At 43.0% G+C, this 12,740-nt stretch overlaps 1 protein-coding gene across 21 annotated transcripts in view; it reads right to left on the bottom strand.

The window, feature by feature from the left end:
- Positions 1-12,740, bottom strand: part of LOC104015306 (adenomatous polyposis coli protein-like) — a 177,676-nt gene that overhangs the window by 44,868 nt on the left and 120,068 nt on the right. For 18 of the 21 annotated variants that reach the window (XM_087770708.1, XM_087770706.1, XM_087770722.1 and 15 more), the window contains one exon: positions 1,550-1,633. The exons of the other annotated variants lie outside the window; for them this stretch is intronic. In XM_087770708.1, the coding sequence (XP_087626834.1) occupies positions 1,550-1,633 (84 nt within the window). The remainder of the gene's footprint in view (positions 1-1,549; positions 1,634-12,740) is intronic. 21 annotated transcript variants of the gene reach the window in all.

The following is a 12,740-nucleotide window of genomic DNA, read 5'->3' as shown; positions in this document are numbered from 1 at the left end:
GTGACACCCTGCCCTTGACCAGTATCGGCAGCATAGACAGACTGCCAACATCCTGCCTCCTGACCGACATCAGCAGCATAGGCAGGATGCCACCCACGTTATTCACGTAAGGTATGATTCTCTCAAATCACACTGCCGTTGGTGGAGCTAAGAGGCAGTGCAACTCTTACCCGCATTCAAAAGGCATTTCCACAATTAGCTGTTGCTGTCAGATGACCCGGACACCAAGTGTCCCTGGCAGTCCACCAGAGCCAGGGCATCGCTTATGATCCTGTGTTTGCTGTCAGTGATTAGGTGAGTCACTGTATGGGTGCATTGTTGCTCATCTTTCCTACTGCCTCAATAAAGATTTCTTTTATAATGTCTTGTCAGACTCCATTACTGTTCAGACCACAAAGCCCAATATGCTATTGTCATTTAATTCAGTTGCTTAATGCAACTGTGCAAGTCTGCTAGTCCGATTTTAGAAGACTTATACAAACCAAACTAGGAAACATTTTACTATGAAAGCAAAAGTCACTTCCTCCAAAAAATCAAATCTGTGTTTTACCACAAGTAAGTGTGCTGACAGAATTAAGTGAAAAAGTTAGGAAAATAAACTGATAATTTAATTCTCCAAAATCTTTAGTGATTTTTAAAAGCAGCAATCAAGGGCATAAATCAAACAAAATTGAAGCTGGACTGGCTAACATGCCAAAAGACTAGACAACTTTAATTATACACACTACTGTCAGCTTCACTTATAATACCAGATTTTCCCCCAAAAGCTGGAACTGTGAAATAATTTATTTTCTACAGTGGGAAAATCTCTATCCCTTAATAATTCAAAAGTTGCCCTGAACTTTCACAGTAGTTATTTTGGGCAAAGACAAACAATAAAATATTCAGGTGCAACATACAATTTATAGATAATTTACAAGTATGAGAAAGAGTTGAGCTTGTAAATTATTTTCCACTGTGAGTGCAGTTTTTGTTAATGACAATTACTATTATGGACTTTGCCATTTACGGGAAACATTATCTTGTACTTCTTAATATAGAATCCAATACTTAAACACTAAAAACATGCAAGGCTTCTCTAATGAAGTCTGACAGAAACTGTATTCACCTTTTTTTCTTATCTCAAAAGATAAGCAAACCACGAAGCTGCTTATCAGAGATTCATATTTAGAAAGACATGCAAAACTGTTATAATTATTTGCTAAAACCAATGCTCAGCCTTTATAATACATTGCACTTTGACCTTTTTATTGAAATTGCTAGTTAAACTTTTAACTGATATATAATTATTGATTAAAATTCAACAGTAGCATAAAGAATATTCCAAGTTTTCCACCCTCATTTCATTGCTAACAGAGCAAGTAACATGCTACCAAATTTTATTCCCAAGGCAGCTACAGCCTATGAATATTGACTAATTTATGAACCATGACATCACTTGCTGATACAAATAATGCTGCCCACCAATATAGTTGTTTAAGTAGATTTGCTTTTTTAAAAAGATAGACACATATTCTAATCAAAAGAAGGCAAGAAATTGCTCACTAACCTCTGCTTCAGCTGCTTGTGATTGCAGGAGCTGTCGTATACAAAGAATGTCCTTCTCTATTTGTTGAATCCTCATCACCCTTACCTGAAATGAATGTATTTTCATGTTTGATTTAAATAAAAAAATATCCTTATTCTTACTGTACAGATTGACAATGAGAAGAGTTCATTGCAAATACAGCTGACTGCAAAACAACTACTTTGTTCATGTGGTAATTCCACAAATGTTCTTGACAATAAAAAAACAAGCATGATTGCAAACATTCAAAATATAATGGGTAGTTGGGTTTTTAATAAAACTGACACTAATTTGGATATAATATTAGATTGTCACACAGTACAAGCCCAGGTATAGAAAAACATTTCAGTAAACTTGCACAATTTTCCTATTTCTGAAACTGACATTCTATGCAGGTTTTTAGCAAATTATTTCATTTTCATCTCAAATGTTAGACTTCTGCTTGCCTTACAGAGATTTGAGAGAGATTTATATTTGCAGAGTGTTTTGAAGGTATTAAATCCTGAATGTCTTCGATTATTTTCAGTTACTATGATGATTTGGGAAATTTGCCTATGCACAGCCTCTGAGTGTTTTCTGTTCCTACAAATTCCAAAGAATTTACAGGGTTAGTAAAACGAAAACTACATACTGCTTCTTTGGTTTGTCTGGGATTTTACAGATATTTCTGATGCGAGTCTTTTATAGCTATATCGATACTTCCCACTGCAATCATTCTGTGGTTAGTAAATGGAATGTTGAAAAACTGAACTTTACAGGATACATATACTCCATGTAAGTTATACTGTGGAGCACAGGATGCATTATGAATCTGTGAAACAATAAGTGAATGCAATAAGTGATTTATCCCTCTATCAGTTTGCTAATAAATTGACATTATTTGACTTTAAAAGTGGGCAGAAAATAATTAGCCCAATAATATCAGGACAGAAACTGAACTGATTAAATAGGATTTTTTTTTTTTTGCATGATGGATAGCTTAAAAAAATAATGGACAGTTTAAAAAATTAATGGACAGTTTAAAAAAAAAATCCTGATCATTTTACCTGAATAACATTTACAGTGCTATACTAAAAGAGGAAAGGCTTTGTGAATCTAGTGGACACTGCAAGGATCAGCATTATAACCAGCCTTATTTAACATTTTTATAATCTGAAAATGGAAATAAGATAAACTTTAAAAAAAAGCTGCAAGTGCCAAAGAATACACTCGTAAATTGTAATAGAAACACAATATAATCTAGAAATTTTAGAAACACAGAAAAAATATAATCACAAAGAACAGAATGAATTTTTAAAACATGCAGGATAATAAGCTGTGGGAAAAGCATCCTAAACACCAACACTTAGGGGAGTTACAAATAGTAAACTATAAATTAGATATTTATTTGTAAAGCAAAGTATCAGAAACAAAGGCCAATAAAATTTGAAAGCTACACACACAGAAGCCTCAGCACAACATGAGGCAGACAGATAATTCATTCCCCTTCTCTCTTAGATCAGGAAATTCTTAAGTATCAGAAAGATAATAAAAATATATTACTGGGAATAACTATACATTGGTGAGGTGATGCACAACTGACATAACACCTCTCCTTTTTGTCTTTAAGAATTACTTAAATTTTCCCCAAACTGAGTTTCTTTCTGTTTAACCAGAAATTTATTTCATAAAGGGCATTGAGAGAAACTGAGTATATGCATATATACAAATAAAAGCAGGGATTTTATTTTTTTTGCAGAAGAAAAACAAGTAAAGATTACATGATTTGTCCAGTATCAATGATGAAGTTCTCAAAAGGACAACAATTCAGTCCATATCTCCCAAATTTTAGTCCAGAGATTTAAACATCAGAACGTTCTTCTCTCTGCTTATTCATTATTTGTATTACAGGGGACTTGAGGAGATCCATCAACCATTTTGCACTGAACACTGTACAAGCAGAAAAAAGAACGTATTTCCTGCCCTAAAGGGTTTACAGTTCAAAGACAAACATACAACAGTAGAGGTATACAGTCAAAGAAGTACCAGGAATCAATACCAGTAAGTTTGATGAACAGCAATCAAAACTCTAAGAACCTAATTTAATTTGTTCAATAATGAATCTGAAATGAGCCTAAAGTCAGTAAATCACTGAATGAAGACAAATTATACTTTTTGCTATGTAAACACAAAATAATAAAGCATAGCAGTAGGAATAAAGCTGAGCTTTTAATAAGGGGAAGGCAAAAAACATCAAGAAAATGTCCACATCGCTGGGTATCTTACAAGAGACCTCAGATTTGCATGGCCAGGAGGTTGAGGGAGGTGATTCTGCCCCTCTACTCTGCTCTGGTGAGACCCTACCTGGAGTACTGCATCCAGCTCTGGGGTCCTCAGTACAGGAAGGACATGGACCTGTTGGAGCAGGTCCAGAGGAGGGCCACAAAAATGATCAGAGGGATGGAACACCTCTCCTATGAGGAAAGGCTGAAAGAGCTGGGGTTGTTCAGCCTGGAGAAGAGAAGGCTGTGGGGAGACCTTATTGCGGCCTTTCAATACTTAAAGGGGGCCTACAAGAAAGATGGGGACAGACTTTTTAGCAGGGCCTGTAGTGACAGAACAAGGGGTAATGGTTTTAAACTAAAAGAGGGTAGATTCAGACTAGATATAAGGAAGAAATTTTTCACGATGAGGGTGGTGAAACACTGGAACAGGTTGCCCAGAGAGGTGGTAGATGCCCCATCCCTGGAAACATTCAAGGTCAGGTTGGACGGGGCTCTGAGCAACCTGATCTAGTTGAAGATGTCCCTGCTCATTGCAGAGGGGGGTTGGACTAGATAACCTTTAAAGGTCCCTTCCACCCCAAACCATTCTACGATTCTATGATTCTATGTTTAAAAAGTCAAACAGTTTAATATTATAGAAGACAAATGATTCTAAAGTACATCATAAAAAAACAAATAAACAATAATTTTTATAATAATTTTAATTATAATAATTTTATACAAATATTTTATTTAAAAATTTATTATTAAATAAGAAAACATTATCTCCATGCTCTGCATTATGTGAATGCTATGCCTATTTTTACATTAGTTAACAATGTCATTTGATTACTTGTGCTTTTGCATGACTAGGAATGAACTTTCAAGTATCTGAATGCATTTAGGAATGGTTTTAACTTTAAAATCTATACAAGAAACATCACTTTTTATTCCTATTTGTTCATAGTATATTCCTAATCATTTTATTAAATTTAATCATCACCATAAGATCTATGGATAAAGTAACATTTAAAATTAGAAATTATTTGGATTTCACTGCCTTAGTAAGAATTCTAACAAAAAAAATCCTTTCTTCACAGTGACAGAAAAATAATCACTTACTAAAAGATAAAAATAAGGAATAGAATTTTGCTTTAAAATACTTTGTTTTAAAAACATGAATAATTTTTTCTTCAAATAAAAATATAACATAAAAAGTAGAGAAAACTATTAATGGGTTGGTCTGCATTACATTTACAATCAAGACAAATGTACAAATCTAACAGTGCTGAAATCTTGATCTGTGCAAGACTCCAGGTGTACTGGATATGGCTGGGATGGAGTTAATTTTCTTCTTAGCAGCCCATATGGTGCTGTGGTTTAGATCTGCGACCAAAACAGTGTAGATAACACAACAGTGTTTTAGCTGTTGCTGAACAGTGCTTACACAGTGTCAAGGCCTTCTCCGTTTCTCACTCTGCCCCCACAAAGCAAGTAGGGTGGGGGTGGGCAAGAGGTTGGGAGGGGACACAGCCAGGACAGCTGATCCCAGTGACTAAAGGGATATTCCATGCCATATGTCATGCTCAGTGATAAAACTGGGGGGGGGGGGGGGGAAGGTCTTTCCAAAGTAGCTATTGCTCGGAGACTGGCTATTGACTTTGCACCACTTGCTTCCCCCCCATTTTTCCCCCTCTTCACTTACTCAACTGCCTTTATTTCAACCCACAAGTTTTTCTCGCTTCTGCTCTTCTGATTCTCTCCCCCATCCTGCTGTGGTGGAGAGTGAGCGAGCAAGCAGCTATGTGGGTGCTTAGTTGCTGGCTGGGGCCAACCCACAACAGTCCTTTTTCACTCCCAATGTGGGGCATGAGGGTTTCAAAATAACAACAGATTTGACTGGAGTGTATTAGACTAAATTCATAGCTGTTACACCACCTGTTTAGGTGTTGCTTGGCAGGCTGTTACTTGCTGTTGCTGGTCACAATCTTGACTTGTTTGCTCTCAGTACTGATTTATTTGTTCCCTCACCTGCTCCGTTGATTGTTCCCCCTCTTGCTGTACATCAAATGCCAGTGCCTGTTAATGGCTGCTTTCATCTTTTGCTCTTTGCTGTGTTCTTTATCACTTTGCTGTGTTTTGCCTGGGAGAGCTATGATAAAAGCACTGGCCTTCAGCCTAATCTGGTATTTGGGACCTGCACTGCTGCTGTCCCAGTACTCCAGGAAGCATTTTGTGGAGACAATTAACAATTCCACCTTTTTCCTTTTCTCCTCTGGGAGCCACTTTGTGGGGCAAATGAAGAATGATACCTCCCCTCTCTTCTCCTCCAGGGTAGATGTTTCCTTCCTTGTTGCAATGGTCCTTCATTTTCTTATATCCCAAAATGTTTGTATTGGTGGACACCATGAATCTGATTTTGGCTTTTCCTGAGGTTAACCAACGCCACACAGGGATGTGCCCTGAGGTTAGGAACACCACACGGGGATGTCGAGTCATGGGCGGCAAAGTGGGGGGGAGAATTTGGGTAAGCGCCTAGAACAGTTTTCACCTCCAATGGTCTGGGACTTCACACCCAAACAGGCGCAGAAGAATCCTGTTGAAGTGGCGGACCACTTGAAGAAAGGATGCCTTCTCTATACCAGAGAGGCATAACTTCTCACACTACGTTGGGGTCTGGCCTACACCTACCAAGCCTCTGTCCAGCACCCTTAAGGGAGCAAGAGGGTCTCTGGATCTGAGGACATACAAACAGATGCTGTGGCTAAACCAGAGACCCAACCCTTGATTAAAACAGTCACTCCTGTAGTCAAGAAGAAACAATGTCAGCAGAGGTTGACCCAGTTATAGTAAGGGAGGAAGATGCTCTTCCTGAGAGGGAGCATGAGGAAGAATCAGAAGAGGCAGCCTGTTCTGCAGCAGAGCAGTCACAAGAACAGGAGAGGGAAGAGACAGAAATCATAAAAGATGTGGAAACCACCCGGTCCCTATCCCCGAGTGAGCTGCGAGATATGCAAAAAGATTATGGCCACCAGCCAGGCGAGTGAATTATCAGCTGGTTGTTCCAATGCTGGGATACTGGAGCCCATAATCAGGAATTAGAGGGTAGGGAAGTCCAGCAGCTGGGATCCCTAGCTACGGACTGGGGAATCAGAAAAGGGATCATAAGAGGGGTAATAATCTGCAGCTTCCGAAGATGGCTCCTGTCAAGCGTGAAGGCAAGGTAACTCCTCAAAGGAAGATGTTGTAAACTACCAAGGCAAGTAGACCACCACTGATGGAGGTGCCCAGTATCTGAGGGAATTAGTGCTGGTAGAGATGATCTACAGCAACCTGGACAACAACCAGGCCTCCAAAGATCTGGATAAAATTTAGTGCACATGGTCCACGTGGTGGAAGTTTGTACCGGACATTGTACACCAGCACCCTGGACTGGATAGACATTGAGGCACCAACTGTGGATAAACTGGCCTGCTAGCTCTGGCAATTCAAAGAGAAACTCTCATCCTCCCTGACACTATGGGCCTGCATCTCAGCTATGGAAAAACTGTCCCAACAGGTCCAACAATTCAAAGTGAACATCTTCCTCCTTGTCCCTACAGGGTGGCGTCTCAGTTTTCAAGAATGCCATATGGAATCTGCCTTTTTCTGCTCAAGGGAAAGGGAACTATGGGCCACTCTGTGGTTCTATCTGCATGACCACAGGGAGGACGTGAGGAATTGGGATGGTGCACCTATCTCAAACCTAGAAGCTCGCACACGTGAATTAAGAGAAAAAACAGCATTCAAAAAGAGCCCATCCAGGAAGATGTCTGCTCTGTTTAATGTTGAGCAATTCCCCAGACAGAGTAGAAGGGATGATCCTACTTCTGCTCCTGATGAACTGACTTCTGGTTTGCAATTACAGGAGTGAGGTAAGGAATGCTCTGACTGGGAATAAAGAGGCCCTGACTCTGGCCAGGAAGAGGAAAGGGAGAACTGGGTTTATTCCAATATGTGGATTCAATAGCCTGGCACATCAGACCCAAAGGAGTACAAGGTTATGGTGGAGACCACTGCACAGTGTACCTTAATGCCACAAGGGTATAAGGGCATAGAACCCATCTGGATTTCTGGAGTGACAGGGTGATCCCAACAGTTGTCTTGTATTGGGTTTGTGTTGCAAGGTTTTGGCAGTGGGGGGGGCTACAGGGGTGGCTTCTGTGAGAAGATGCCAGAAGTTTCCCCCATGTTGGATGGAGCCAATTGCAGCCAGCTCCAAGACAGACCTGCCACTGGCCAAAGCTGAACCAGTCAGTGAAGCTGGTGGCGCCTTTGTGATAACATATTTAAGAAAGGGTAAAAAATGCTGCACAACAGGAGCCGGAAGAGAGGAGTGAGAATATGTGAGAGAGAAACAACTCTGCAGACACCAAGGTCAGTGAAGAAGGAGGGGGAGGAGGTGCTCCAGGTGCCGGAGCAGAGATTCCCCTGCAGCCCACGTAGAAGACCATGGTGGCACAGGTTGTCCCCCTGTAGCCCATAGAGGACTCCACGCCAGAGCAGGTGGATGTGCCCTAAGGGAAGCTATGACCCTGTGGAGAGCCTGCGCTGGAGCAGGCTCCTGGCAGGACCTGTGGCCCCATGGAGAGGAACCCACACTGGAGCAGGTTTTCTGGCAGGAACTGTGGCCTCATGGGGGACCAACACTGGAGCAGTCTGTTCCTGAATGACTACACCCTGTGGAAAGGACCCATGTTGGAGCAGTTTGTGAAGGACTGTCTCCCATGGGAGGGACCCCACGCTGGAGCAGGGGAAGAGCGTGAGGAGGAAGGAGTAGCAGAGACAACGTGTGACGAACTGACCGCAACCCCCATTCCCCATCCCCCTGTGCCTCTCAGGGGGAGGAGGAGGAGGTAGAGAAGTCAGGAATGAAGTTGAGTGTGGGAAGAAGGGAGGGGTGGGAGGAAGGTGTTTTTAGATTTGTTCTTATTGTTCATTATCCTGCTCTGATTTTGATTGGCAATAAATTAAATTAATTTCCCCAAGACAAGCCTGTTTTGTCTGTGACAGTAATTGCTGAGTGATCTCCTCATCTCGACCCACGAGCCTCTTGTCATATTTTCTCTCACTGTCCAGTTGAGGAGGGGGAGTGACAGAGTGGCTTGGAAGACATCTAGTGGCCAGCTGTAGAGAACTGCTAGTGTAAAACAACAAGATGTCTCAAAGAGCCTGGTGCTAAAACCACAATGCAGAGCGACGGTCGCTAGGGTCGCTAGGACCCAGGACCGGACAGTACCCTGGAGTGAGGGTGAGGGAGGGAGTCCTGTGGAGACAGGGCGGCCTTGCCTTGGCCCCATTCCCCATGGTCTGTGAAGCGTCTTATTCCCCCCCCACACACACCTACTGCCTGGGGGACAGTCCTGGTATCACTCCTCTTGGTTTTGACTGGTCGCTGATGTAATTTTCCAATTAGCAAAACTACTAACCACTTGTGCCTTGGGAAAGGAATTTGGGAGGGAGCTAAAAGATAACAAACTGTGGAAAACTAATGGCTCTGACCTTGAAGAAGAGCTAACAAGCCGACAAAAGTGAACATCTTGGCACCAAAGACTGGACGGTGGCCAGAGAAGATAAAACTGCAGAAAGTAGGTGAAAGGTAAATGCGGGGAGGGGAGATCGCGACCACCGACTCAATTCAGGACCGAAAAGACTTGCCCCCCCACACCTGAGAGGAGCATGCGTGCTAATTTACATAGCAAGCAAGGCTAATTTAAATACAGTAAACCAATAGTGTATGAAATGTTAATCACTAACCAATAAGTGTAGATTTAGGCGGGTTTATACTAATCATGTAGCCTGATAAATGTGCTGCAGTTTGTATGATGGTGTGCTTGTGCCCGTGCTCATGTTCGTGCGTGCGCGATTTGTGGAATTATTATCACCGAGCACCCTGCGCAGAATCAACATCTCTATAAGAACCTTCACTTCGCCTCACTCTTCTCCTCTCCTCACCGAATACCCTTGTTGGCAGGACCAACACTGGATCCAGGACTGGTGATTCTCTTTTCCTTCTCTCCCTCCCTTTCACTTTTCCTAAGATGATTAAGTTGTTAAAGTTGTTAAATTGTAGTCAAGTACTGCATGGCCTACCTTGACTTTCCGTAAAGCCGCACAGCTGGGGTGAATATAACTGTGAGAGGGTTGGCGGGTATCGAATATTTGTGCTCAATATTTGTCTCTATAGAAGCTTTCTATTAAAGCTGGTGTTTGTGTACGGACCTTGAGTGTTGGCCCACCTTAATCCACACCGAGAGGATTTGCGAATCTTTGTCACTCCTCCCCCCTCCTCCCCAGGTGGGACATGACACTAGCTAAGGTCAACCCATGACATCTGTATTGGAGGCTGAGGTGAGCTTAACAGGGGACAAGTGGCAATAGCACCCTATTGTGACCGGCCCAGGGGCCCCGTGTGTCCTTGGCATAGGCTACCTCAGGAGAGGGTATTTCAAGGACCCAAAGAGGTACCAGTGGATCTCTGGCATAGCCACCGTGGATACAGAGAGGATTAAACAGCTTTCTACCTTGCCTGGCATCTTGGAAGATCCCTCCATTGTGGGGTTGCTGAGGGTCGAAGAAAAGCAGATGCTGATTGCTACCATGATGGTGCACCGGCAGCAATATTGCACCGAGACCCCCTGGCTCCCATCCATAAGTTTATTCATCAATTGGAGAGCCAAGGAATGATCAGCAAGACTTGCTCACTATTTAACAGTCCCATATGACCAACGGAAAAGTCTGATGAAGGGTGGAGTATTGTGGCCTGGACAAATTCACGCCACCGCTGAGTGCTGCCATACTGGACATGCTAGAGCTCCAATATGAACTGGAGTCAAAGGCCACCAAACGGTATGCAACAACTGATATTGCGAACGCATTTTTCTCGATCCCTCTGGCAGCAGAGTGCAGGCCACAGTTTGCTTTCACTTGGAGGGGTGTCCAGTACACCTGGAATGGACTGCCCCAGAGGTGGAAGCATAGTCCTACCCTTTGTCATGGACTAATCCAAGCTGCACTAGAACAGTGATGCTCCTGAATATCTGCAATATATCAATAACATCACTGTGGGGGGCAACAAAGCAGAAGAAGTGTTGGAAAAGGGAAAAAGAATAATAATCCAGATCCTTCAAAAAGGTGGTTTTGCCATATAAAAAAGCAAGGTCAAAGGACCTGCACAAGAGATCCACTTCTTGGGAATAAAACAGCAAGATGGGCATTATCACATCCCAGTGGATGTGATCAATAAGATAACAGCCATATCCCCACCAGCTAACAAAAAAGAAACTCAAGCTTTCCTAGGCCTCGTGGGATTCTGGAGAACGCATATTCCAGGTTACAGTCAGCTTGTGAGCCCTCTCTATCGAGTCACCCGAAAGAATAACTGTTTCAACTAGGGCCCCAAGCAGCAACAGGCCTTCAAACAGATCAAACAGGAGATGGCTTGTGCAGTAGCCCTTTGGACAGTGTGGACGACAGGACCAGATGTGAGAAACATGCTCTACACTTCAGCCAGGGAGCATGGCCTCACCTGCAGCCTCTGGCAGAAAGCACCCAGAAAGACTCGATGTCAATACTGTCCTGGTTTCAGCTGGGATAGAGTTAATTTTCTTCCTAGTAGCTGGTATAGTGCTGTGTTTTGGATTTAGGATGAGAATAATGTTGATAACACACTGATGTTTTGGTTCTTGCTGAGCAGAGTTTACACTAGTCAAGGACTTTTCAGCTTCTTGTGCTCTGCCAGGTGCACAAGAAGCTGGGAGGGAGCACAGCCAGGACAGCTGACCCAGACTGGCCAAAGGGCTATTCCATACCATATGACATCATGCTCAGTATATAAGCTGGGGGAAGAAGGAGGAAGGGGGGGACGTTCGGAGTGATGGCATTTGTCTTCCCAAGTAACCGTTACGCGAGATGGAGCCCTGCTTTCCTGAGGATGGCTGAACACCTGCCTGGCGATGGGAAGTAGTGAATGAATTCCTTGCTTTGCTTTGCTTGCATGTGTGGCTTTTGCTTTACCTATTAAACTGTCTTTGTCTCAACCCATGAGTTTTCTCACTTTTATTCTTCCGATCCCACTGGGGGGGGAGTGAGCAAGCGGCTTAGTTGCCGGCTGGGGTTAAACCATGACAACCTCTAGAATGATGGAGCTGGGAGTACTGAGGATCTGAGGCCCACTACACTGCGACTGAAAAGGAGATACAAGCAACATATGAACTGGTTCAGGCCACTTCATTAGTAGTCAGTACAGAAGTACAGATCCTCTTGGCACCATGACTGCCTGTGCTACACTGGATGTTCAAAGGAAGAGTCCCCTCTACATATCATGTGACCGAAACTACGTGGAGTAAGTGAGTGGCATTGATCATGTTAATGGGCTCGAATGGGTAACCCCAACCACCCAGGAATCCTGGAAGAGATCATGGACTGGCCAGAAGGCAGAGATTTCAGAGCATTGCCTTAGGAGGTGACTTGTGCCCAAGAGGCCCCAACGTGTAATACATTACCAGAAAATGAAAGGCAATATGTTCTGTTTACTGACAAGTCCTGTTCTATTGTGGGAAACTATCGGAGGTGGAATACTGCTGCGTGGAGTCCCATGCGGCAAGCCGCAGAAATTGTCAAAGGAGAAGGCAAGTCAAGTCAGTTTGCAACAGTGAAAGCCATCCAGCTGGCCCTAGATATTTCCTGAATGCGAAAAGTGGCCAGCACTCTATCTCTGTACTGACTCATGGATGGTGGCAAATGCCCTATGGGGTGGTTATAGGAGTGGAAGCAGAGCAACTGGCAGCGCAGAGATAAACCCATCTGGGCTGCTGCATTGTGGCAAGACATCGCTGCCCAGGAAGAAAACATTGGTCTAAAGGTACGTCATGAAGATACTCACATGCCCA

This window comes from Nipponia nippon, unplaced genomic scaffold (assembly GCF_047370975.1).
Source record: "Nipponia nippon isolate SJK-2023a ecotype South Korea unplaced genomic scaffold, ASM4737097v1 scaffold_33, whole genome shotgun sequence".
NCBI lineage: Eukaryota > Metazoa > Chordata > Aves > Pelecaniformes > Threskiornithidae > Nipponia > Nipponia nippon.
This window is presented reverse-complemented; position numbering and strand designations above follow the sequence as displayed.